This window comes from Saccharomyces kudriavzevii (genome assembly GCF_947243775.1).
Source record: "Saccharomyces kudriavzevii IFO 1802 strain IFO1802 genome assembly, chromosome: 12".
NCBI lineage: Eukaryota > Fungi > Ascomycota > Saccharomycetes > Saccharomycetales > Saccharomycetaceae > Saccharomyces > Saccharomyces kudriavzevii.
In genome coordinates this window covers 131,473-156,328 of record NC_079283.1, presented here as the reverse complement: position 1 = coordinate 156,328, position 24,856 = coordinate 131,473, and the positions used below count along the sequence as shown (strand labels likewise).

Here is a 24,856-nt window from a genome sequence, read left to right as displayed (position 1 = left end):
TATAAACAGAAATGAGTTAAGTTATCACAGGTTTAGATTCACAACCGGGACAGTTATGGAGAATTTCATGGATAAAGATATCACAATCAACACAAAATTCCTGTTTACAATCTTCACATCGATACCGAGAACTCGTCAATAATTTACCATTTTTATGATTTTTTAATATGGGAAATCTTGATTGGCAACTAAAACAATCTTCTGATCGAAAAGTTTCTGTTGTAGGTACTTCTGCAAAAGTTTTCAACGGCATTAAGTGATGATATGATCTAGCTAAATGGGTAGATAGAATCAACATTAGGTCACAGCACGGACACACTGTAGGCAATGAGCAAACTTTACTATGACAATTCGGACAAAAATAACCGCCATAAACCAGCTTGGAATGGCATGAGCAAAAAGTAGGAGTATCTTCGAATATTCTTGTTGGGAACCCCATTTTCACGAGTGTGAAGCCCTTATTTATCTTGTTAACGGGTAGTGGAGTAACGGCCTCATTAAATAATTCCTTTAAATGGGTTTCATCGAGTAAGATTTTATAAAAGGATTCGTCACCGTAGTTTGTTGCCTTACATAATTCTTTGCAAATGGCCACTTGAGCTGATAACCCCAGAACTTTTACCCTGATTTTCTCGGACACTAACGAATCGATAGTTTGATGGATATCACCAGGGTCAGTTGTGGAAAGACTACCAAACACAATCAGCACTTCTCTTGTGCAGTGCGCGGGGACGGGTAGTAGCAGGCCTCTTGCCATTTCCAATGCGTTTTGCAGGGAGGGATTTCCTTTTGGTTCTTGTTTCCTGATGGATTTCAATGCATCAATATGGTCCTGCGGGTTTCCACTTACTTGGCTGACTAGTTGTGCCAAACCATTTCTCATTATGATAATACCCATTTGAGATATCGGGTTTTGATCGAAAAATTCATGAACAAAATCTATAGCATACTGAATAATCATCGCATGTCTGCTTGGCCTCAAGTCCTTTTCCAGCATAGCTTCACTGCAATCTAAAGTTAATATCAAACTTCTTATTATACCTCTTTGATAGGGCGTTATATTCTTCTTGGCAGTACGCTTCTTTCTAGCCTCCACGATGCTGGCCACAAGAGAGGCCATATCCCCTTCATCGTCCACTTTCACCAGATCCCAACTTCTCTTGATCTCATCTTCCCAAGCGTACCCACCATTGGAGCCTTGCAAATTTCTATTCGAGAGTCTCTTCTTCTTCTTACGTTGTCCATGCCTGTCCCTATCTCCCTGACTTGAACGGTGCTGCTGTTGCTGTTGATCTACACGATCACCGCCCCCACCATCGAAATGAACTTGTCTCTTACTTCTTCTGGAAACGGCAACTTTATCCTCCTCCTCTTCTTCAGATTCCGACACAATTACAGGAGCCATTTTAGCACACGATATTTCAGCACCTGACTCAGTTACTATCTAGTTCCACGTGCGACCACCTACTTATGTCTATATAAGACAAGGACCAAAACCTTTTACGTATCTTGCAAAACTACACAATAGTAAAAAAAACCACCACCCACACCCTGGGCGGAGTATCTTGAACTTCCAGTATATCACTTCCCATTAGGTGCGTTGTAGACAGGGTACGTTGGCTAATTTGGGAACATTACCATTATCAACAGTTACTTTAGGTGGTGTGTGGTTGACTTAAATACCGTCGTAGTGATAAGTTTTTTTTTGCATATTTGGTCGATCCTCTTTAGTTAATATGGTCTCTTTCAGTTTCCCTCAAAAGTATTGGTCATTTGATCCGGCCGAAAATGGTGATGACAGCCTTGTCAAATGGTGATGAGCATCTCGATGAGATTGTCAGTGGGTGCATCTATACATGTATATAAGGCAGATCGTGGAATGGCGATGTGAAAAATGTTTTCTCTTGGCAAGAAGTAGAGATGTGTAGCAAATCACTAAGAACAAATATGTCAGGAGAATCCGTGGATGTTGAGAAGAGGTTAGCTAACACTGATAGCTGTTCAGTGACTACCTCGAGTGTTAACGTGGACGATGCGGACGTTGCATTGAGATTCTTGAAGCAGAATGGCCTCGATGAAAGTTCCATGAATGTCGAGGATGATAGCATACCGAGCAAAGAGGCCAACTTCTACGGTTCTCATGAACTGGCGCCGGAAGTGCTGAGGAAGGTGGACCTCTTTATTTTGCCCTTTTTATGCTGCACGTACCTTTTAATGTTTCTGGATAAAGCTCTGCTGAACTATGCCGCATCCATGGGTATCAAGGACCATTTGAAAGGTGATGAGTTTTCCAATTTGGGTACCATTTTCTCCGCTGCTTATATTTTCATGGAACCTGTTGTTACATATTTGATTCAGAAATTCCCTATTTCCAAAATCCTGGGCACGTTTATTACCATCTGGGGTATTGTGTTGGCCTGTCATGCTGCTTGTAAGTCGTATGCCTCATTGATGATCGTCCGTACTCTTTTGGGTCTCTTTGAATCCTCAAGTGCAGTTGGTTGTATCGCTATTAGCGGAATGTACTATACTAAATCTGAGCAGAGTGCAAGAATCGGATTTTGGGCCACGCAGGCTGGTACTGGTTACATTGTCGGTGGGTTGATTTCTTTCGGATTTTTACATTACCATGGTACTGCTTTCACCTCCTGGCAAATTATGTTTTTGGTGGTCGGTCTGGTCACTGTTGCGTTTGGTGTTCTTACGTTCTTATACCTGCCAGATAACGTTACTAATGCGTGGTTCTTGAATAAAGAAGAAAAGATTCAAGTTGTTGAGCATATCAGAGCTAATCAAACTGGTTTGGAAACAAAGAAATTCAAGAAACAACAAGTTAAAGAACTATTCTTTCATGATAAATTTACCTGGCCTATGCTTTTATTGACTGCATGTTCTCAAATTTCAACCGGTGCTATTGGCACATTCTCAGTGACTATCACTGGTACTTTTGGGTTCGACAAGTATGAAACAGCATTACTGCAGTTGCCTATTGGTGCCATTACAGCTATGATCATTCTTATCACGACACAAATGTTGTCTCGTTGGGGTCATATCACGCTTATAACCACCTCCATGTATATTCCAGCCATCATAGGTTGTATTGTTCTCATCAGTTTACCATTGTCTCATAAGATCGGTAATTTATTTTCGCTGTACTTGCTTTACAGTGGTTCATGTGTCATTACCAACATTTACATATGGAACTCATGCAATACCTCCGGTTACACGAAGAGGGTTTTCAGAAATGCCATAACAATGATCGTATACAACGTTTCCTGTATTGTCGCCCCGCAGATGTTTAGAGCTTATTCTGCCCCACGTTACATCCCAGCAAAGATTGCCTTGTTAGTCACTCAGTGTGTTTGTGTTCCCTTACAATTATACATTGGTTATATCTGCAAGAAGGAGAACGAAAAACGTGACGAGGAACAAGAAGGTCAAGACAAGAAGAAGTACCAATTTTTGGACTTGACTGATGTTGAAAACAGAAACTTTAGGTACATTTACTAATTTTCATACGTCTAATGTATATACCAAATAATCTTTCCTCTCTCAGATATTTACAGTATATAGATAAACCCAAACATTAATTCTACTTCAGTATTTACCAAAGAAATCCTGAAGAGAAAATTTTTGAGATGACCATTGAGGAAGCATTAGAAATCAAGGTTCTATTTTTCTGCCCACTTAGAAGCACATAACTATAACAATTGAAGTGAAGATGTCTAACCCAGATGATTTAGATGACGGACTTGCCTATGATTTTGATTCCGAACATGAAGGAGTCGTCGACGCTGATGATAATGTTAACAGTTCCTTGAGCCCAGGGTTAAAAAAGAGACCCATGGAAGATGATGATAATGATGCAGATGAAAAAAGAGAAGAGAGAAGTTTAGAAGACGAATCTGGAAGACCAATATCCAAAAGGCAGAAGAAGCTACAGAAAAAATCAAAGCTCATTGAGAAAAAGAAAGAGGAAAGTCGGTACACTGTGTCGCAACGAAAATCGATTCCTACAAGTTCCCCCGAAAAGGTTATGGAATATCTAACAACTTTGATACGTGAAAAAAATCCTGATTTGAGTGCTCTAGAATTAGAGGAATTATACTTTAAAAAAAAAGATTTCCTTTCGACGGAACAGTTTGACGCTGAACGTAAATTAATCAATTTTCCAGCGTTTATGCAAAAGTTCTCTGTAGCACCGAAAAAGATAGTACTTTCTATGTCTAATATCAGAGTAGCCGATGTTTATCGTAGTTTAAACGGCGGCAGGAATTGTGTTAAATTGTTCTCTAAAAACAAATTGAAGGATGACATAGCCACTGTGGAACGTTTACTTGATGATGGTTCAAAAAAATCCAAAAATAAAACGGATTCCTTTTATTTCGTTGCCACGCCAACAAGAATGCAAAAAATCATAGAGACGACCGATTTATTATTTCAGGGTAAAGAAAAGTTGGACATCCTTCTTGACGCAAGCTACTTAGACGCTAAGGATAACACTATATTATCATTTGAAAATTCAGACGTTCTCTGTCAAGTTTTGAAGATTTTCTTAAATAAAAAAAGCTCCGTGAAAATATTACTATACTAATGCATTTTCAAGGAAGCCTAGATATATATTTACGTTTATAAATCTCAGTTCCAATTCAGTTGTGCCATACTAAATTCTAAAACTCTACAGCGTGCGTCACATAATATTTTTAGAATAACCTAAAGTTCTTCCAAAAAGTAAAATCAAAAGAAAATTTGGTCCAAAAAGAAATGTTCACTAGGAAACAACGGTTACCATAAACAAAATTACGGTATTTCCCAGTTTCTATGCTGCAGTGTTTTTAATCCATGAGATTTTGTATCTATTAGATGAAACATCGCTCACTCTTGAAGTCGCCTGCTAAGTGGCAAACTTCCAATAACATGACCGTTTTTCTTTCGCTACATATAAAAAGAATTATTATTCTATCAATTTGATAAGGAATATTATATATTATACTTATTTATGCCTCACTTATCCAAGATTTTCTCTCACCAGTTCAGTCGCACAACGCCGCAGAATAATCATGTTTCTGGTACCTGAATGTTTTTTTTCTGCGATGCCCGAACATTGAAAAATTTTATCTCATCCCAAATTCATCTGCCATGTACAGTATTTTATAACTTGATAATTTTATGTATTCAATCATAAAGCAGGATTCAAGAAGATAAAAGTCTGGAAACATTACTAAGGCAATGGCTAAAAGAAATAGATCTCAATTTCGCATTCAAGAAAGAACTGCAAAAAAAAGAAAGCAGGAGGATTCCTTGCTAGAAGGTAGTGCTTTTCAAAATGTGCCAGAAGATAGCATGAATAGCACAAAAAATACATCCTGGGATGAAGAAGAACAGGACTATGAAAGGGTTCCGAGGAAGAATCACTCCGATACATCGGACCTTGTAGAGGGATTACCTATTAAAATTAATGGAAAAGTTGAAAGAAATCTACACAAGGCTCAAGAAAAGCCCAGGAAAAACGAAGAAGAAGAAGAAGACTTCAGTGACTCCTCAGAAGACAATAATTCAGCGGATGAAGGACAAGAAGAGCCAAAAGAGGAAGAGCCTGATACAGAAGAAAAAATTATACAGTTGAAAGAAGACATTGCCGATTTGGTCACTAAAGTTATGGAGGAACCTGAGGAAAATACAGCTGCGTTAGCACGTCTATGTAAAATGGTAGAATCCAAGAATCCTAATACCTGTAAATTTTCTATGTTGGCTCTAGTCCCTGTTTTGAAAAGTATTATACCAGGTTATAGAATTCGACCACTAACTGAAACCGAAAAAAAAGAAAAAGTCTCAAAAGAAGTTTCTAAACTGAGAAACTTTGAGCAAACTCTAGTCTATAACTACAAAAATTATGTTAAAAAATTGCAGGGCCTTTCAAAAACTCCCAGTAACGCCGCCCCTATACAGGTCTCGTTAGGTATCTTGGCTGCACAAGCCGCCAAAGAATTGATCTCAACTGCATCCCATTTCAACTTTAGAACAGACATCTTTACTTTGCTGTTGCGTAGAATTTGTAAGCCAAAAATTTCAACAGATCCTACTTCTATTCAAATAATCAAGACATTTGAGACTTTATTGAATGAGGACGAAGAGGGTTCAATCTCATTCGAGATACTTAGTATTTTCAATAAAATACTGAAGACAAGAAACTTCAACGTCGAAGAGTCGGTTTTAAATATGCTATTATCGTTAGATGTTTTGCATGACTATGACCCTAATACTAAAGCAGATGAATACGCTAGAGCTCCTAAACTAAAGAAGAAAGATCGAGTTCATCTTTCTAAAAAACAAAAAAAGGTCAGAAAAGAGGTGCAGCAAATCGAGGAGGAAATGCGTACAGCTGAACAAGCTGTTTCTGCAGAAGAGAGGGAGAAAAATCAGTCTGAAATTCTAAAAATTGTTTTCACTATATATTTGAATATCTTGAAAAACAATGCCAAAGCGCTCATCGGGTCAGTTTTGGAAGGTCTAACAAAGTTCGGTAATATGGCCAATTTTGATCTACTAGGGGACTTCCTCGAAGTAATGAAAGAATTAATTAGTGACACTGAGTTCGATAACCTTTCTTCTGACGAAGTTCGTAAAGCTTTGCTTTGTATCGTTAGCGCATTCTCGCTTATTTCGAACACACAATATATGAAAGTTAACATGGACTTGTCCAAATTCGTGGATGGGCTCTATGCGCTGTTACCATATGTTTGTCTTGATGCAGACATTGAGCTTTCTTACAGATCGCTGAGATTAGCCGATCCTCTCAATAACGAAATAACGAAACCATCAGTTAACGTTTCTACCAAGGCAGAACTCTTGTTAAAGGCGCTAGACCATATATTTTTTCGTTCCAAATCGGGGACTAAGGAAAGGGCTACGGCATTCACCAAAAGGTTATACATGTGCATCAGTCATACCCCAGAGAAAACAAGTATTGCCATTCTAAAGTTTATTGATAAATTGGTAAACAGATATCCTGAAATTTCGGGCCTTTATTCCTCTGAAGACATAATAGGCAATGGTCATTTCATAATGGAAGCCGATAATCCTTCAAGGAGTAACGCGGAGGCGGCAACACTATGGGATAATGCTCTTCTTGAGAAGCATTATTGCCCTATAGTAGTAAAGGGACTACGAGCTCTATCAACTAGGTCGAAAGAGTATTCTAAGTAGATATAATCTATACACAACAAATATATAAACGGTCGGTGAATTTATCATTGGCAATTAACCGAACATTTTTGTGGTATCAAGTAGGATTTTATAAACATTAGCATAGTAGTATCACTTCGTCGAAATGATAAAAAGGTGAATACATCAGCAAAGAAGGCTGACCGAAGATTCGCTAAACGACTCCTATACATTGTAATTTCTTTCCTTCAGCTGAATAAGATCACTGTAAAATACGCACTATGGAAATTTTTATGCGGTCGGACTTTTTATTAAGCGTACATTAGGGGACTTGAAAATAGACAAGCTTCTTATCTAATCCATCAGTGACGCCATGTTCCAACTAAATCGAACGAACGCATTTGATGAATATTAAATCGATCAAATACATTATTTGGCTGCTGCCGATACTAGGACTAACACAAGCACTTCTACAAAGCCCCGGCGATGATTTTCCATTTAGCACAGTAATAGATATCCTCTCAGAAAACGTTGAATTTTCAACTTTTCTGAGAATTATTCAAAAGAAGGGCCATGTACAATACTTGAATGAACTGCAGAACTTTACACTTTTCGCCCCGGTCAATTCAGGTTTTGTTAAAGAGGATCAAATTACCCATCCATTTGAAGAGCATTTCAATATTGAGGATTACCTTATGCATGATAGGGTGTTGGAAGTGAGAGATCTCGAAAATGGTACCTACTTGGAGAAGAGAGCTAAAACAGCACCACTCCTGCTGACGAAGTATGAACATCGTTGTTTTATCAATGAAATTACCGTTGTTGAACCCGATTTGCAGCCAAGTTTCCAAAATGCTTCTGTACAGGGTATTGATAACGTGCTTCAAACACCACCTCCGATAAACGAGTTACTAGTACAACTAGACGAAGAAACGCAGGATTTAAAAATGTTCAACGATTTCATGACTAGTTTTTCAGACTATAATGCATACACAAATACGTCTACCATTTTGGTACCTTTAGATGCAAATTTCCAAAAATACTTCAATGCAATCGAAATGAACTATTTGAGTGACAGATATAAAAAACTGGGGAAATCAAATGCAATTTCTCAAGGCAAATGGATCGCTGACAGAAATTCCCTACTTCAAGAACTTATTATTGATGATATATATGGTGGTATTTTGCCCAACGAGATAATCCTAAGAAACAAAAACGATAGGTCACTCTCAATCGAGAGCAATTCTGACGGCACACTAATAAGTGTAAATAATTCAGACTACTCACGTATATCAAATAGAATTTTTGAGATAGGCGTTGTGCACGTATTTTCTGGTCTAGACTTTTTACGAAAGCATATACACTTCGATGCTGAAAAGTATCTACATGGTTTGAACTGCTCAGAATTCGTAAAAGAGCTCTATTTCAGAGACCTCGAAGAGCTCATTCAAAACGGTGATAGAACCACCATATTCGTACCACAAGCTTCTTTTAATGAGGATCGTGGATACACAAAACCATCAATCCTATACCATTTCGTTGAAGACAAAATCAATCTTGAAAAGGACTTCTCGTTATTGCATAAAGTTCAAGACCTATCTACCCAGATTTATGACTCCGCGTTTTGCTCATCGGCTAAAAGGCTCGGTGGGCATTGCCAAAAGTTTAAAATTTCAAGATCCAATGGGGGTTATTACATTAATGGTCGTTTCAAAATCCTTAATACTAAACCGTATGAAATCGGTAATACCTATATATATTCCATCGAGGATGACCTCAAATTGCCAGGTGATCTAGTGTTGTCTTTGCCGCCTCAAGATCACTGTTCTATTTCACTAATGCTTTTAAAGGACCTTGATCTTTTGAATTTACCATCAAATCATAAGGGATACACGATACTGCTTCCATGTGTGAATTCATGGGACAATAATGATTTAACTGTAGATTATTTGAAGTCAAACAAAACGGCCTTAGACCTACTCATGAAGAACCTAATTTTCGAGGAACTTATTTATTCAAACGACTATAATGTTTCAGCCGCAGTCAAAAATCTATACGGAAACTCTGTATCTATTCAAGTAGAGGAAGTTGTAGAGAGTCGCAATCTGACAAAGATTTCAGTAAGCAATATAAAAGAGGATATATTCGTTGAGCGAAATTCCGATATATTCTTCGATCAAGGAGTCGTTCACCCTATAAACCGATTGAATTTTCCAGTTGATTTGAAAATAACATTAAAAGAACTTATAGAAACTACTGGGACGAAAGAAATGTTCAATTATTTCGAAGTGTTTCATGACCTTTCTTCGATTATTCGAAATAACGAAGAGTACTCTCTTCTAGTGCCAACAGCGTCTTCTATTCCGTTAAGTGGCATAACAGTGAATTCGACAGATTTGAGATTATTTCTTGAACTTCATTTGATCCCTGCTAATGAAACGCAAAATTTGCTGGATTGTAACGGCGCCATTACCACAAAGTTAGGTAAGCAACTAAACTGCAGGAAAGACCATCTAAATAACGTCTTTGTTAGCATGCAGGACGATTGGAGCAAGGAAGTTAGAATTCTCAAAAGAGGTTGCACTTCTGGCTTGAAAACCTCATGTGTGTTCCTGATCGACAGACCCATATCCTTATCTTGGTTAGACAAAGAGAAATATCATTTACGTTTGCCAGGAATAGCAGTGGGAATTGGAATGATCATCGGAGTTACGTTGACTGTTTCATTATTATTTTGTATGATAATCACTAGAAGCGGGAAAGCAAAAGACACCGATGAAAGAGGAAGAGCTGATCAAGCAACCACGCCACTAGTTCGACCCTCCCCCAGTCTCCATAATTTTTCCTATTCAGCAACAGCACTTTCTCAACCTACTTTTGAGGGATCATATTCTGGGAATGCCATTCATAGACCTAGGGATATACGAAAAGCAGGATCTGAACAAAGCGGCAACCGAAGTGTCAGCACTTCCTAAATCTCATTATATAACATAAGTATTAGGCATGAACTATGTATATCTTGCTAATTTGAGTAACAAAAAACTCACTTAAAATTGAACAAACAATATATAAAAACCCGTACTATTTCATTTTTTCAAACCAAAAAGCTTTAGCAGAAGCTGACGTTAGATCCCCTCCCGCTTCACTTCTTTTTCTAGCGCTTGCTCGCAGCGGACAATTTTCAGCCGAATATAGTAGCGGGCGCAAGCCCAATCATATTTAACGAAGTAATTTAGCATATATGGAAGCAATGAAAGAGTAGATACTGAGGGAAGAAAAACAAAAAACTCCAGTAAAACATGAATCGAAGCGTGATAAAAAAGATGATGTGAGACGTGACCCGGCAGTAAAATAATAGTTATCACGTGCATAATATTCAAGACTTTATTATATTCTTTTTTAATTCTATAAATTTACAACTATCATAAAATAATTTATAGTTTAATACCTAAATGTGTTTGACATCCGAAAGCAAAAAATACGTTTTAAATATATATTGTAAAATTGGTGCGCGCATAGGCGGACAACTATTAACAGTTTCAAATCAAAAATGTGCATTTATTGAAAAGATACCTCAGGTTACTTCCTAATATAACTTTTCGCACGGTGGAAACGTCAAGAAAGCCATCATGGATTCATACACTTTATTGGCACTGATGTCGTTTTTGAAGTGATATGTTCTTTAGGTAATGACACTTATTTGATGCAGTTCACATAATAGTCTGCTGCACCTGGGAAAATTCATTCACCAACCACTTGATTTATCATCAGTCAAGTATATCTCATACATTTCCTTGTAACCAAGAAGGTTCGGGCGTACCCACAAACTAAACTTGAAGGTGGCGGAAGACAAGGCTTTATATAAATCCTGTCGGAGTGAAAACTCTTATGGGACCCTTCATGACTCTCAAAATTCTTTCGCAAATTTGATTAGTATTTCTAGGACCGCTCATATATGTTTTTATTTAATTATGGATTTTTTATTGACAAGAAAAGAATGAAGGAGCAGATTTCAAATGGCAAAAACAAAGAAACGAAGAAAATATACCGATCCACAGTGATACCGCAAGTTTGAAGGAAGATCAAAAAATGAAAATGAATAATGCAATTACAGAATATTACTAATAAGAGTTGCAGCCTTTTTATAAACTCCTAGAGATTTCACACAGAGTTCCCTATCTTGAGCTAAAGTTTGGTCCTCAACTAGCAGTTCTTCAAACAGCGATTCTTTGTAAAGTTTGGTCACCAACCTATTTTGGACAGAATCTTTACAGAAATTTACAAGTAAGCACATAACTGCTTTTGGTACTTGGTCTTCGATCATTTCTCTTATAATGTCAAAGTATGAAACAATCAGACGTTTGATTAATTCGCATTCTAATTCTTCTCTCTCGGTCAGTGGAGGTTCAGCATTTTCAAGGTCATTCATATCATCTAATGAAAAATCAGATATTTGTAAGTTCCTGAAGTCTTCAACATTTCCTTCACCCGAAATGGTCCTTTTCTTACCCGATGCATCAAACACAGGTTGACCTTTTTTATCCTTTCCAAAAAAGTAATTCAAGAACTTATCCTTCGTTTGCTTCGATTCAGCGTCGATGCCATCGTCTTCGTAGTCACTGTTTTTGACAGAATCTTGATCTACGTTGGAAGAAATAGATGGAGTACCGTTAGCATTGTTGGAGTGGCCGTTCTCCTGTTGAGACAATCTACTCTTCGATAATTCTCGATTCCGTTTTTTACGTGCCTTCATAATATCATCCATTGCTTCAGTGGCGCTCAAGAAATTAGGATGATTAGTATTGATGTAGGCTCGATGTATATCGATCAAGCTTTCAACGTAAGAGCGAGCAGGTTGTAACCTTTCTCTGAGCAGTTCACTTATTACTTCTATGAGCATACCTTTTAGTTTAGGGTATCTGGCCAATTCAGCAGAGCCACATTTATGGCATATTTTCATCAACTCCTCATAAACTAGTTCCACACAACGCTGAGACGGTTCCAGTAGAAGCTTAATCTGAGGTTTCACCAAAAGATCGAATGCCAACTCAGGAACAAATAACGTAGGACGAGGACCAGTAGAATTTCTAATTGCTGTTCTAATGTCAAGGACAGACAGATTAGAAGTTGGATCGATTGACTTCAAGGAATTTCCAAATACGTTATTGTAAATATAATAAATACGGGCACCACCACAGAGTTCCTTGGTATTGATGTCAGAAGACGTACCATCTATAGATGAAATAAAGTTTGTAGAAAACTTATTCATTAATTGTAAAACAAGGCTGGCTCTATTTTCATTTGTGATAGCTCCCACGCCGCCATATTTAGCGAGCTCCTGTTCTGTTTGAGAGATCAAGGTATTTAGCCTGGTTTTAATATCTGGGAGTTTATCTCTAATGTGACTCAGCAACGTTTGATTCAATAATTTGGCTAAGTAGCGCGTACCACATTTTGTTGATATGGTTCTATAAACAGGATGCTTCCTAAAATAATCCTCTTCTTTGTCCAAAGATTCTTCAACTGTCTTGTTTAATTGGATATCCTGTTGCGAACGATTAACTACGCCAACAAACCCCAATTTCAAAGGGTACATTTTCCCAGACAAGATATCTAGGGCATTAGTACCAGAATCCATTAAATCCAACTTGGTGATGACACCAATTGTCCGTTTGCCCTGAGGGTCTACCTCCCTAGCTAACTTCAAAGATTCAGAGTTAACAAGATCAACGTTAGCTGGAGAAACGGCCAAGATTAAACAGTTTGGAGTGGCTATATAGTCCAGAATCAAGTTCTTAATTTGTTTTTCAATATCTGGTGGTTGTTCTCCAATGGGGACTTTCGTAATTCCGGGCAAATCTACTAATGTTAGATTCAAAACATGTGGAGAAAATACTTTCAAATTAATGGGAATCTTACTGATACCTTTATCTTTACCGGCTATTCTTGCAGTTTCATTCTCAATTTCTCTCTTGATATCATCGAAATCATAAAACCGCTTTCCTGGTATGTGCAAGAATTCCCCCCACTCATCCGCATGGTTTCTTTCCCTACCCTTGTACTCTAAAGGTTTCGTACCGGCCTCAAATCCCGACACTTTTGTAACTTCGTCATGAGGATTAACGGAGCTATCATCTTCCTCTATTAGAGGGGAATTTGGAGATATATTATTCAGTTGGAGGACTAACGGTCTCCTGGTGACAATACCAGTACCTCTGGGTAAAAAATCTCTGCCGACTAAAGTCTCCAAGATGGATGATTTCCCAGAGGATTGGGACCCGACAACAGCCAAAATTGGCAAATCGAGTGTATCGATCCCGGAATCGTACATAACGTCCTGCAACTTGTTAACAGTGGGGATAAGATCTTCTAAGCTGGCCATCCTGTGTCCCTTGTATTGTGGTTCGTTCGCAACTCGCTATGAAATGCTTTTAGCAAGTTTTAACCGATTCTGACCAGGAGATTGAACGTAAACAGTTCTATCCTACCCTCTTATTTATTACTCCCATGAAGTCTTTTGCCCGATCTTACAGTCGTGCACCACGTAGTAAAAGTTGAGGACCTATCATTAGATAGAAAGGTGTGGGCCAAGATACTATAAACACGCATTTTATAAACTGTCGCACTATGTATGTATTAAACAATGAACGTTTTATCTCTGGTGTGTCGTAGGCTGGGTTTTGGACTTTTTACGGGGTTTCAACAAGGTTACTTCCACAGCGTTATTATTACTCGTAGAGCCCAGTGGGCTACTTGCCCGACACTCTCTCTTCCCTGTTAAAGACTGAAGGTTTGTTGCCATTCTGAGAATCAGAAAGTCGCGAATGTTTAGAAAGGCCTCTACGGCGCCTTCCTCGGTATCGTATTCTTCTCCAGTGATGTACTTCTTGACGCCCTTGAACTGCTTCTTTGACCTTGGCACAATGACATCAGCACTAGACGGAAGGAAGGTTGGGGTAACAAGAGAATATCCTGATACACCCATTACTGATGCTGTAACGCTCAATTTGAACTCTTGGCGCTCTTGCAGCTCAATCCAGAAAGTCGAGGAGTTTACCTTGAGCAGGCGGTCTTCCTCAGCCAATTGATGTATAAATCTAGCTTTAGGATCGTCTGGGAATAATGGAATACTATATACTGCAAGAGACTTTTCGTTGGGAGTGAATATATCACCCACTTGCCATAGTGGGTATTTCATTCCCCTTAGGTATAACCTTACTCGAGCAGGATCTTCGCCTGGAATCCTCAATTTTGCTTGTGTACCATTCTGAAAACAATCTACCAGAAGACTATCCAAAATGGAACTCCACCATTTGAGTAGCTGGTCACCATTTAGTATATGCTTTTTGTGGTTCTTTGAAGAATCTGGAAAGAGGTACTGGGATGCAGGTCTGGTAAATAAACAAATTTTGGTCAAAATTTTACGAGAGCAAGTCCATGAATGGTAGAAATCTTGTAGGAAGCGTGATAACGCTGCTTCTTCGAGATTTGTGCCTCCAAACTGTTTTAGCCTTTTAGCTAGTGTTCTTAAAGTTTTAGTAGGCGTACTTGCCGGATGAATCATCTCAATGGACATCTTTTGGTATGGTCTGGCAATTGGTTTCACTTTTTGAAGATAGTAATTTGGATCAATTGATAAAATGAATTTAAGCAGCACCTTTGATATGTCTCTAATGCTTACCTTCGTATCACAATAGCCATTAGTATCTGCCTTCGATACAAATACTAATCTTTCGGCATCCATTTCATCCCAAAGTGTAATATAAACATACACTTCCAATGAAAAGAAAACTTTCTCCTGATGGAAGAGACTAAAGAAGTGTTGAGTCTTGATCGTGTGTTTCGCGACTCTCTTGTCAGTTCTATCTGATGTTACAACAGCATGGGTTTCTATTGGGATAGACTGTAACGATAAATATTCGAATTGTTGATTTGCAGGAAGAACTGACCTTAAGGAATCACTTAACGACATATCTTTTCAAAAACTGGCTGAAATTTCGTATCATATCCTGTCTATGAAGCCGTTGGTAACTTCTTAACTAGTTATTAGATGTGCTAATTCGCACATTTTTCACTATGGCCTACAACGCGAAACAGTGTAAAAGAAAAGTTAAAGCATTTGTAGATTTGGCGAATATCTCATGATATTATTTATTCACAGAAGTTTGAGCAAAGAAAGTAAATATATACATATATATACCTCTATGAAAACTATTGACGTTTTTGACTTAATGGGGATCTATCATGCCCTCTTGAATAATCCATATCTTGATTGAGCATGGAAGGATCGGCGCTCAGATTGAAAGGTACGGCAGGTATTCTGCCGAAATCAATATGATCCACTCTAGATGGTAAGTTTTTATTAGGACGCCTAGGGGAGTACCTCAGGGATCTTGCTCGGGTCGGAGACCCATTTAAATCTGTTGTGCCTTCGAGTTTGATCTGCTTCTTCGCTGTAGAATCAAGAACACTTGAAGATTTAACTGGACTTGGTATGGCCCTTCTTGCTCTGCTGTAATGCGATTTCATGGCTTCCATTCTATGCTGCTTTATTCTTTCAGAACCTGGTATTGTAGAAATGTTTAGCGAGTCTGATCTTATGGGAGTTTTCAGTTCATGTTTGAAATTAAAGTCTGTCCTGCTCTTTTGCGAATTATCTGACCTACCTTTCCACAGTAATAACAATCCTCTCACAGCAGCCCTATTCCAGCGATGACGAAACACCTGAACCGTCTCATCGTTACGCTTGATTTTCAGAAATCGAATACTCCACATTTTCAGGAATTTGGATGTGATTACGAATTGTTTATCAGCTTCGGACTGTTCCAACAATGTGTTCATGTAAGACAGCTCATCTAGATGGGTTTTCCAAATATAGAATGTTTTGATTAGCAAAAATTCCTCTCGAACTTCACCTGCTAATGCTTCCGACTGTACTATTTCCGACAGTTTTTCCCTGGACTTTTTCAACACCATTTTCTCAAGCTGCCGATTTTTCTTTAGAGTAGCTTGAGAATCACATTCTTCCGAGTAAAAGTTATACCTGTTTTGCCATGCATTGAAGAGTTTGTTTTGTAAACTGTGTATTTTTGCCAGTTCATGAGTGCGTAGAATACCATTTAATTTATGTTCAATCCTAAGACTAGTAGCTTTTCTCCACCGCAAAAAAGTCCGGGAAAGTTTTATTTTGTTCATAGAAGGTTCTAGCCTATTGTATAACAAATGAACGTTATTGATATGCATTACCGTCCGTTTTATGGTCAAAATTGCATGTGTCTTGCCCAAGAAATTGTATCTATCTTCCAGTTCTCCAGTCTTTGTCAAGCGCTCTTTCCATATTGTTAGGCATTCATTTGCAAGGCCCTGTTCGTAAAAAATAGACGCCTCCTCATTCATATTCCTCATTTCTAGCACCCTTGTTTTCCAAATATTTAGGTACTTTGCATGCATGGCAATTCTAGTATGATCGTTCGATATTTTTTCATACTGTGTCCTTTTTCTCCAGGAGTGATATGCGCTTGTTAGAAGCCTCGCTTTATTTTTCTGTTTGAAAGATGATAGTTTGACATTAAGTTTCCAATTCTGTAATATGGACCTAAGAAGACTTGTTCTCGAATAATCACTTGCTTTCAGATCAATATAAAGAAGCTTCTTCCATGAATGAAAAAAGCCCTTCACGAGATTGGCCTCCTTTAGGCTGATAATAGAATATAAATGCAGATGATCTTGAAGTCGTTTCAACCACAATTTCTCAAAAACACACCTCAAAAGTGTCTCATCTAGCTTGCTATTTACAACTGCTTCTTGTTGACTATACCGGAACGCCCTGTTTAATTTACGCAAAAATTTTTGCTTGATAAATTTATTTTCCAATGCATACAGTACTGCAAGGTTATCTTCATTTACAATATTTTTGTTTTTCCACTTACCAAAGTACATTCTTTGTAGAGATAATGCTCTCACTTTTTTTGAAATGCTCTTATCGTAATCAGACTTTATAAATTGTCGCTTCATTTCTTCAAAAAACCTTCTTTTCAATCCAAGATAATTCATTTCTTTATGCTTTAATTTCCACATTTGAAAAGTTTTCCGCAATTTAATCTGTTTTATACCTTCAGTATTGATGGTTTCTAAATGCTTCCAATTCTCTTGTGCCTTGATGATCTTCTTGAACATCTTATTCAAAAAGGCTTGATCGGCTAATCTGGACTGCTGCTCAAGAGTTTGAGTCAACGTTATCCATTGTTGAAATGAATGAAAAAGCAGCCAGGTATTCCTGAAACTTCTGGCCTCATCAGAAGCCATTTGGGAGTACCTTTGTTTTCTATCACTCCAAATAAAGAAAACAGCTCCCTTTAGGTTCAGTTTTATTTGGTTGTTAAACTCTTTTGCCTTTTTATTCAACTCCCATGCAGTTTCCCAGTGATTAAAATGTCTTCTTAACTTGTTTCTGGCATAGGTATATTCTGCCAAAGACAATGCGATGAATTTGTTCCGAGGATGGATCAAGAATATTTCAAGGATCTCCTCTATAACAGAATTAAAGGTGAAGAAACCTTTCAACTCATCTTCTAAAGTTTTAAAATATTCATCATGTAACGGATTGATACCTTCTTGAACAAGAATGCCGACATAATTTTTGAAGATTAATAAAAAACTTCTTGATAATTTGAAATGAACTAAAAAAGCTTCAATCTGGCGGTATACATCTTCAATTACTTCAATGGATGTATTATCCAAGTCTTGCCGTAGGGCATTTTTTGAGGAGTCAGCTATTTCTTCGTACTCCGGATCTTCCAGATCAGGCGATGGGGAAGGGAGATGGAACGGCGGATCTTCACAGCCATGCTCCGTTTTGTTTCCGGCTCCCGATTTTAGAGCATTTACGATATACCTTTCGGCACCTCCATGAATGAGCGATTCGGTGGAATCTGTTATCAGTCCTTGCTTAATGAGTACATCGGTAGGAATATTAGTCGGGGATGTTCCGCGTACAAATTTGTCACACAGAAGGTCTTCTGTTGACTTGTTCACTGGAGCAAATTCACCCATAACCTAGTACATTTATGCAACAGACTGCAATTAGTGGTCCAGCTCTAATTTTAGGTGTTGCCTTTTAAAGAGCCTTATTATCAATCTTCGCATGTCACACAACAACACTTATTATAATAGAACTTAAATTACCCTACCTTTCATATATCTCGTCAAGAATAACAATAATGATAGCAATAATGACAACTGTGAGCAGAACAAAATGGAATATAGGTTAAGTGTATATTACATATAATACGATTATATATGCCTGTGTATATAACCAATCCTTCTGTACTTAAATCCCTTTCCAGACACATTTTTCCACAAGATCGTAATTTTTTGTGCTTTGAAATTTTATGAGCCCCATATTTTCAAAGGCAAATATTGCTTGCATGAATAGAATCAGTGCGACTTTGTCGAAAGCATCCGGAGATTCTGCTAATTCTAAAAGCTTGGCGTTGGAAGAGTCTTTTATAAAGTCCAATATTTCTTTTTTTGGCAAAGTCTCTTTGAACGCGGTGTAGAAATCGTAAATGTTAATAGTCATATTTGCCTCGCGATAAAGCTTGAATAGTTGACCCACTACCGGGGCCATAACTTCATCCAGACTTTTAGAAACAGGGTCGTCCGCGTTTTTATCAAGCGAAGGCAAAACTTGCTCCCAACTCAGTAAGTTATCTTCAAGATTTGATTTGTAGGAGGGGAAAATTGATTGAGTCAGTAATCCACTCTTATTGTCCAAAGTGAATAGTTCTTGAAATATTGTATCAATGGGTTCAAAATGAAGCCGATCCTTATACTTTCTGCATGCGGGCCAATGATCAAGATAGGTATCTAGTTTGCCTATTAACAAATTATGATACAATTCTATCAAATTGAAATCGGATATATGCAGCTCATCTTCGAGAAATTGAGCGACAAATTTGGCATGCCCGTTAATCGGATTCTCCCTTACCAAAAACTCGACGAAAAATTCTTCTAGTCCCCTGTTTCTGTTGGTCAATAAGGAAATGATATCTTCAGCAGGGGCATGCTGTTTTATAAGACCTTCGACAAAAAACATGAACGTGGGGCATTTGCTTAGTAATTTTAAGTAATCATCATTCAAAAAATCAACATTTACGGGGTCAATGAACACTGAAAAGGCATTTTGGAAGAAGTAAGACATTAGTGAATAGTCTAACATCTTGGTTAGCAATTGCAGATTGTGATTGGTGTTATTTGCCATCTTGTCAAGAATGAATTCTACAAAGCGGTCGGAAAGATTCAATTTGCCGTCAACGGTGTCCAAAAAACTTTGAAAGATTTGGTTCCCGTATTTGAATCCTTTATTACTTGACACATCAAGTTTATGATAATTTCTTTTCAAAAGTCGTATGGTTGATTGCCTTAAATTTTTCTCAATATTTGATAAATTTGTGTTGATATTGAAGATTAAATTTATCTTAACGTGGTCATATTTGAAGGCACTCTTCAGTAGAATTATAAAATTGTCCAAAGTGTTGAAGTTGATGGAATCTACATCCTTGAAATTAAACACTATGGTCAAGTTTTTCCCAAAAAGCCTCTTAAAATTTTCAACAAGGGACAGGTCGTAGGAGACATCATTGTTTTGCTCCACAAAATCTCCATCTTCATCATTAGTATCTTCATATTTGGTGGTGGGATGTTGCTCGACATCAGCAGCGCTGTAAAGCTTATACATAGACCTGCGGAGCATCATCCTCACATTTGGAGATTCTTTTGGAGTCAATTCAATCAATGCGTTGTACTGAGAAGATGTGTCCTTGGGTAGTTCAATTTTCGTTGAGCTATCTGAACCTAATAGAAAAATAGTGTTGAAGCATCGTTTCTTCTGAGCATTTTCATTGTATAAGAGGTCTGAAATTTCTGCCTTCAAATCCGTTTCAATGTTGTCAATAATATGATCAACTTGGTCATGGAAATGTGAATGTAACTGGTGGTACAGCTCCCATCTTTTTTCTACGTTTATTTCCGATTCTTTGCCTGATAAAAGTTTAACAAATGGAATGTGTTTTTCACCCTTATCACTCTTCGGCAAACTAGGATATACTGTGTAGTGACTCCTCTGAGCATCAGCGAACTCGGCGACATTCATCTTTCCGGTTTGATCAAGCTCACTCGTCATACTTGTTCTTTTTTCGATGCTATGATTCTGTAAGTAACAATGCCAGTTTCGTCATTTTCTTTTTCTTGAACTGCGGAGCGATGAAAGCGTCAGTAAATGTCAAAAAACACTATGACAAAACATCAGTGCCAATGATCTGTCGAAAAATAAAAGAGAAACTGTATTTTCTTTTATTTTATTGAATACTACACATGTTCAACTATCCTTGTAATATTGCATTTTTATCGAGTCCATTTTATTATAAACAAAGAGAGGCGATAACTATGGAATATCTCTTCTTGATACTGTAAGTATTATTTTGAATGACACCTAGGCTGATTCCTTGCTTACTCTGTGCCCATTTGTAGTCCCTTAAAAGAATATTCCTTTTTCAACGGCATATCTTTTCAGTTTTTTCCATTAAAAATTGTGATTTTTGAAAAAAGTTTCCCCAGTATGACACAAAAGTAAGGATATTATGATGCAAAGTACGTTCAAAGTGGACAAAATCGAAAAAATTTCTTCAAACAAGTGCAGCAATTTACATAAAAATAATTCTAAAATCAGACGATGAACGCCACTAAAGAATTGACCTTCAGTTTGTTAAATAAATTTCAAGACAAGGGGAGGTTCGGATCTGCCCAAAGACATGCTGGCATCTCACTTAAAGGGTTCATCTCTGGTATACTTTTTTCTTTTCTATACTTTTTGTTTCAGCTTTCTCTCTTTATCGTCCTAAGGTCAAGATTCAAGACTATATATCAGGCTAACGTGGCCCTTAAAATTTATCCAGACTCTAAAGTTTGCCCTGCCAAAAAAAAAAGAAACTTTTGGTCATTATTCATATTTGTCAAAGAAATTCCAAGAAGGCTGCTAAACCCCACAGGAAATTTCGATCTAAATGAAAGATATGGGTTGGATAATTATTTATTTTTAAGGTTTCTCAAACTGTTGATATCCTTTTTTGCCATCTTATCCGTCATCAACATTCCAATATTAGTTCCACTTCATTATTTTTCCATGGGTGATTTGAAGGATAGTGAAGATGAACGCTATCAGCAGACTTTTAGGACAACAAGTAAGCTCGATAAGTGGACTATGTCGAATTTAACACAAGATTCCTCGAATAGACTAATTTGTCATTTGTTTTTGAGCATCTTTGTTGTACTTTGGTTTCACGTTATTCTTTCCACTGAGTTAAGGTTTGTTAACCGACTAGGGTATTCCGTTTTGATGAAAAGTAAGTACCAAAATATCTTATATGTGGAAGGCTTGTCAAATGAATTGACTGGCCAAAATGTCTCTTTGGAAGAAATTTTCCAACGGCTGCATCCTAATTGCCTGGATACGATACACTTCATTCCAAGAAACCTGAGAAAAGTACACAATTTAGAGGTGAAACTAAATAAATTACAGAACTCAAAAGAACAAATTATTTTCGAGATATTCCTGGAAAAGTACTTTAAAAGGGTTTCGATACACAGACATTTGATAGCAAATCATAAAAAGTATTTCCTTTCAAGATTAAAGAACCATTTGCTATTTCAATACAAAAAACTAGTCTTTTTATCCCAATTTCGTATCGCATATTATTGGGCAAAAATTGGTTTACATTGGGAAAAGTCAAACATGTTTTCATTATATTACCCCAAAGTTAAGTTGAACAAAGAAACCTCGTTAGAAAGGAAATACAGAATTCTGGATAAAAAAATACGAAAGGAAAAGCTCATCAAGTTTCGAATAAACTCCTTAAAGCTGGATCCAGATATCAAGTCGTCACCCGCCGCTCATAGATCACCAGTTACAGATATTCATATGGACAAAGTGTTCATTACTTTCAAATCAACATTATTATCGAGCATTATAGGCGAGCTACTTTCATATAAACTATCAACCCAAAATTTAAAGGTAATAATTGGGCCCAACGTTAAGGATATAATCTGGAGGAATATCTTTGATTCATCACCTTTCTGGAAAAGTGTTAAATACTTCTCGGCAAATATACTTCGAATTTTCGTGATTATTGGTTGGATTTTACCTGTTGCGTTTCTCGGGTTAATATCACAGATACCAAATATTTCCTCACTGATTCCATTTGGGAAAATAATTCATTTCCAATCCCCATTTATAAGAGAAGTGGCAAAAAATCTTATTCCCATAGTAACCTTGATAATAATAATAGAAATAGTACCGTACTTTTTTCGTTGGCTGAGCTATCTTCGAGGGCTGAAAACTGGAGCTCAAATAGAAGCTGATGTGCAGAATTGGTATTTTGTCTTCGTATTCATTCACCTATTTCTGGTTGTCACAATATCGTCGGGATTCTCTATCATTATCGAAAGACTTCTAAACAACCCTGTCAGTATCCCTGCACTATTAGCTAATGACTTACCCAAATGTGCTAACTTTTTCTGTTCTTTTGTGTTAATTAGAGGAATGGCTTACGCAGGTGGTAATCTATTGAGAATAAAGGAACTACTCTTTGAACTATTTTACTATAAATGGAAAAAATGTAGCCCCCATGTTCAATTTAGGAGGTTAAGCACATCTTTATTTTTCCAACTAGGTTCCATTTATCCTATTTTTTCAGTTTTGGGTTGTATCGGCATCATATACAGCGTTGTTGCTCCTATCATATTATTATTATGTTGCATTTCCTTTTCGATGGTTTTTTTTTCCTTCAGTTATCTGTTTAAATACCAATATAACAAAGAAAACAATTCTGAAACATTTGGTAAGTTGTACATTCAAGCTCTAATGCAATTATATGCGGGTATTTATTTCATGGAGTTTTGCTTACTGGGACTCTTCACCCTTTTCGATCAATACACATTATCGTCCATAATGTGTGTCACTTTTATTCTAACAGTTATAGCACATTCCAGAATCTCCAAGCAAATTAGGTCGAAACCTCAACGCATACCTACCCTGGAATACTTATCAAACTTAACACCAGAAACAAAGGACCAACACTATCGAGAAAGTTATAATTTCGATGACATTTTTTCAATTCGTAGAGATTTCGATAAAATTTGGCTGCCGAGGGACAAATTAGGAATTTCTGAAGAAGAGCAATCCTTTTTGGAGAAGTCATATCATTTAGATTTCGACCTTAATATGTATTCCATGGATTTATTCGGAGATTGTCATTTAGATAATGGCCATTTGCTTTAATGATAGACTTATGACTTCGCAAACGAAGGAGCGACAATAGAAAAGGAACAGACTGGAAGTTTTTTTACATAGATATTTACTATTCTGAAGGCTTTTCTTCTCTCGTATTTCTGCTACGCGGCCATATACTTGGTAACCTGACAAATTGAAATCTTGGTTCAACGCATCTTTCTACAAACCATTTTTTGATTTGATATTCAATAACACTACCAATTTTGGGAATATTTTCAAGTTTTGATCTTGATCCGATCAATGATTTGATTTCAAACTCCATTCTATATTCAGGAGAAAAAGAAAACATTAAGAAGTATCCGGAATCGCCATCCACACCGTCTCCATTACGGCTTCTATCCGAGGAAGATGCAAATTCCTCTGCATTAGTTAAAGAGACAGTCAAACATGCTTGAAACCTCACAATTGATACTACCAAACTTATAGGGAGTGCAGCGATACCAGGCTTTGGATAGTTGAGCAATAGTTTTGTCTCAACCCCTAATGTTAAATGATCATTTAGATCTATATCGATTTTAGCCTCTAACTTTTTATTGCCAGAGTTTGGTGAATATTGTATTCTACAATTTGAGAGAATTGGAAAATCATCCCCTGTATCTAGTTCGGTTATTTTTATGGTATCCAAATAATCAGGTAGGTCAGGTGATTTCCTCCCAATAAAATCATTCAAAGAATGAAGAATGTTGTCTTTATGCCAGGCCTCCCCTCGAAATTGTTGTATGATTTGGGCAATCAAAACATTAAACCAATCTAATGACTCTGCAGGATGCACATCAACATTATAGTAGGTTTTCTCTAAAATCAGAGCCAGTTCTTGAAGATTCTCACTTCCCGCCTCTTCACTGAATTCATGGTGTTCCTTAGCACCCTTTCTAACAAGAGAAGTAAGAAATTCACGAGATATGAAGGGGTATTCTGTGAATTTTGACTTATGACCGGAGGATGCAGGTGTAGGATTCTTGGTTTTAGAGGGTTCATCACTAAATATGAAAAATTTTAGGAAAAAAATAAATAGCAACACTATACTCAGCTGGCCTACAAAAAATCCTTGAGCAAATGACCATCCAGAAAATCTGGAGGGCGTCGTTAACGGTCCTAATGAAGAGGGGTGCAACACACTCTGCATTTGCAAGGCTTGAAATGCATCGTCGAGGCCTTTAAAGCTCCCGTTAATACTAAAATTCATCTCTGATCCATTCAAAGCCTGTCTTGCATCGTTCGAACCAGTCGAGCTTTTCAAGTTCTCCACGATTAATCTCTGTAGATGTTCAGGTAACTCTTTGCTTATATAATCATCGAATGTCATTAACGAATCCGTTTCATTCTCATTACTGGCCATTTTTG

The 24,856-nt window shown here is 37.3% G+C and overlaps 11 protein-coding genes across 11 annotated transcripts; 5 read left to right on the top strand and 6 right to left on the bottom strand.

Annotated features, from left to right (window-relative positions):
* Window positions 1-16: 16 nt before the first annotated feature.
* On the bottom strand, window positions 17-1,405 carry SSL1 (TFIIH/NER complex subunit SSL1; the record flags this gene model as incomplete). The annotated part of the gene is made up of 1 exon (XM_056229631.1): window positions 17-1,405. The coding sequence occupies one exon, from the start codon at window positions 1,403-1,405 to the stop codon at window positions 17-19; it is 1,389 nt and encodes a 462-aa protein (XP_056083630.1).
* A 515-nt stretch (window positions 1,406-1,920) lies between these two features.
* On the top strand, window positions 1,921-3,510 carry THI73 (Thi73p; the record flags this gene model as incomplete). Its single annotated transcript, XM_056229630.1, has 1 exon — window positions 1,921-3,510. The coding sequence occupies one exon, from the start codon at window positions 1,921-1,923 to the stop codon at window positions 3,508-3,510; it is 1,590 nt and encodes a 529-aa protein (XP_056083629.1).
* A 211-nt stretch (window positions 3,511-3,721) lies between these two features.
* Window positions 3,722-4,594, top strand: CMS1 (Cms1p; the record flags this gene model as incomplete). The annotated part of the gene is made up of 1 exon (XM_056229629.1): window positions 3,722-4,594. One exon carries the CDS (start codon window positions 3,722-3,724, stop codon window positions 4,592-4,594), a length of 873 nt encoding a protein of 290 aa, XP_056083628.1.
* Window positions 4,595-5,229: 635 nt separating this feature from the next.
* NOC3 (Noc3p) lies at window positions 5,230-7,206 on the top strand (the record flags this gene model as incomplete). Its single annotated transcript, XM_056229628.1, has 1 exon — window positions 5,230-7,206. The coding sequence occupies one exon, from the start codon at window positions 5,230-5,232 to the stop codon at window positions 7,204-7,206; it is 1,977 nt and encodes a 658-aa protein (XP_056083627.1).
* A 362-nt stretch (window positions 7,207-7,568) lies between these two features.
* On the top strand, window positions 7,569-10,139 carry SKDI12G0570 (uncharacterized protein; the record flags this gene model as incomplete). The annotated part of the gene is made up of 1 exon (XM_056229627.1): window positions 7,569-10,139. The coding sequence occupies one exon, from the start codon at window positions 7,569-7,571 to the stop codon at window positions 10,137-10,139; it is 2,571 nt and encodes an 856-aa protein (XP_056083626.1).
* Window positions 10,140-11,272: 1,133 nt separating this feature from the next.
* Window positions 11,273-13,546, bottom strand: DNM1 (dynamin-related GTPase DNM1; the record flags this gene model as incomplete). Its single annotated transcript, XM_056229625.1, has 1 exon — window positions 11,273-13,546. One exon carries the CDS (start codon window positions 13,544-13,546, stop codon window positions 11,273-11,275), a length of 2,274 nt encoding a protein of 757 aa, XP_056083625.1.
* A 270-nt stretch (window positions 13,547-13,816) lies between these two features.
* On the bottom strand, window positions 13,817-15,136 carry RTT109 (H3 histone acetyltransferase RTT109; the record flags this gene model as incomplete). Its single annotated transcript, XM_056229624.1, has 1 exon — window positions 13,817-15,136. One exon carries the CDS (start codon window positions 15,134-15,136, stop codon window positions 13,817-13,819), a length of 1,320 nt encoding a protein of 439 aa, XP_056083624.1.
* A 239-nt stretch (window positions 15,137-15,375) lies between these two features.
* SFI1 (Sfi1p) lies at window positions 15,376-18,216 on the bottom strand (the record flags this gene model as incomplete). The annotated part of the gene is made up of 1 exon (XM_056229623.1): window positions 15,376-18,216. The coding sequence occupies one exon, from the start codon at window positions 18,214-18,216 to the stop codon at window positions 15,376-15,378; it is 2,841 nt and encodes a 946-aa protein (XP_056083623.1).
* Window positions 18,217-18,493: 277 nt separating this feature from the next.
* ORC3 (origin recognition complex subunit 3) lies at window positions 18,494-20,347 on the bottom strand (the record flags this gene model as incomplete). The annotated part of the gene is made up of 1 exon (XM_056229622.1): window positions 18,494-20,347. One exon carries the CDS (start codon window positions 20,345-20,347, stop codon window positions 18,494-18,496), a length of 1,854 nt encoding a protein of 617 aa, XP_056083622.1.
* A 549-nt stretch (window positions 20,348-20,896) lies between these two features.
* On the top strand, window positions 20,897-23,500 carry SPO75 (Spo75p; the record flags this gene model as incomplete). The annotated part of the gene is made up of 1 exon (XM_056229621.1): window positions 20,897-23,500. One exon carries the CDS (start codon window positions 20,897-20,899, stop codon window positions 23,498-23,500), a length of 2,604 nt encoding a protein of 867 aa, XP_056083621.1.
* A 79-nt stretch (window positions 23,501-23,579) lies between these two features.
* MMM1 (ERMES complex subunit MMM1) lies at window positions 23,580-24,851 on the bottom strand (the record flags this gene model as incomplete). Its single annotated transcript, XM_056229620.1, has 1 exon — window positions 23,580-24,851. One exon carries the CDS (start codon window positions 24,849-24,851, stop codon window positions 23,580-23,582), a length of 1,272 nt encoding a protein of 423 aa, XP_056083620.1.
* Between the last annotated feature and the right edge of the window lie 5 nt (window positions 24,852-24,856).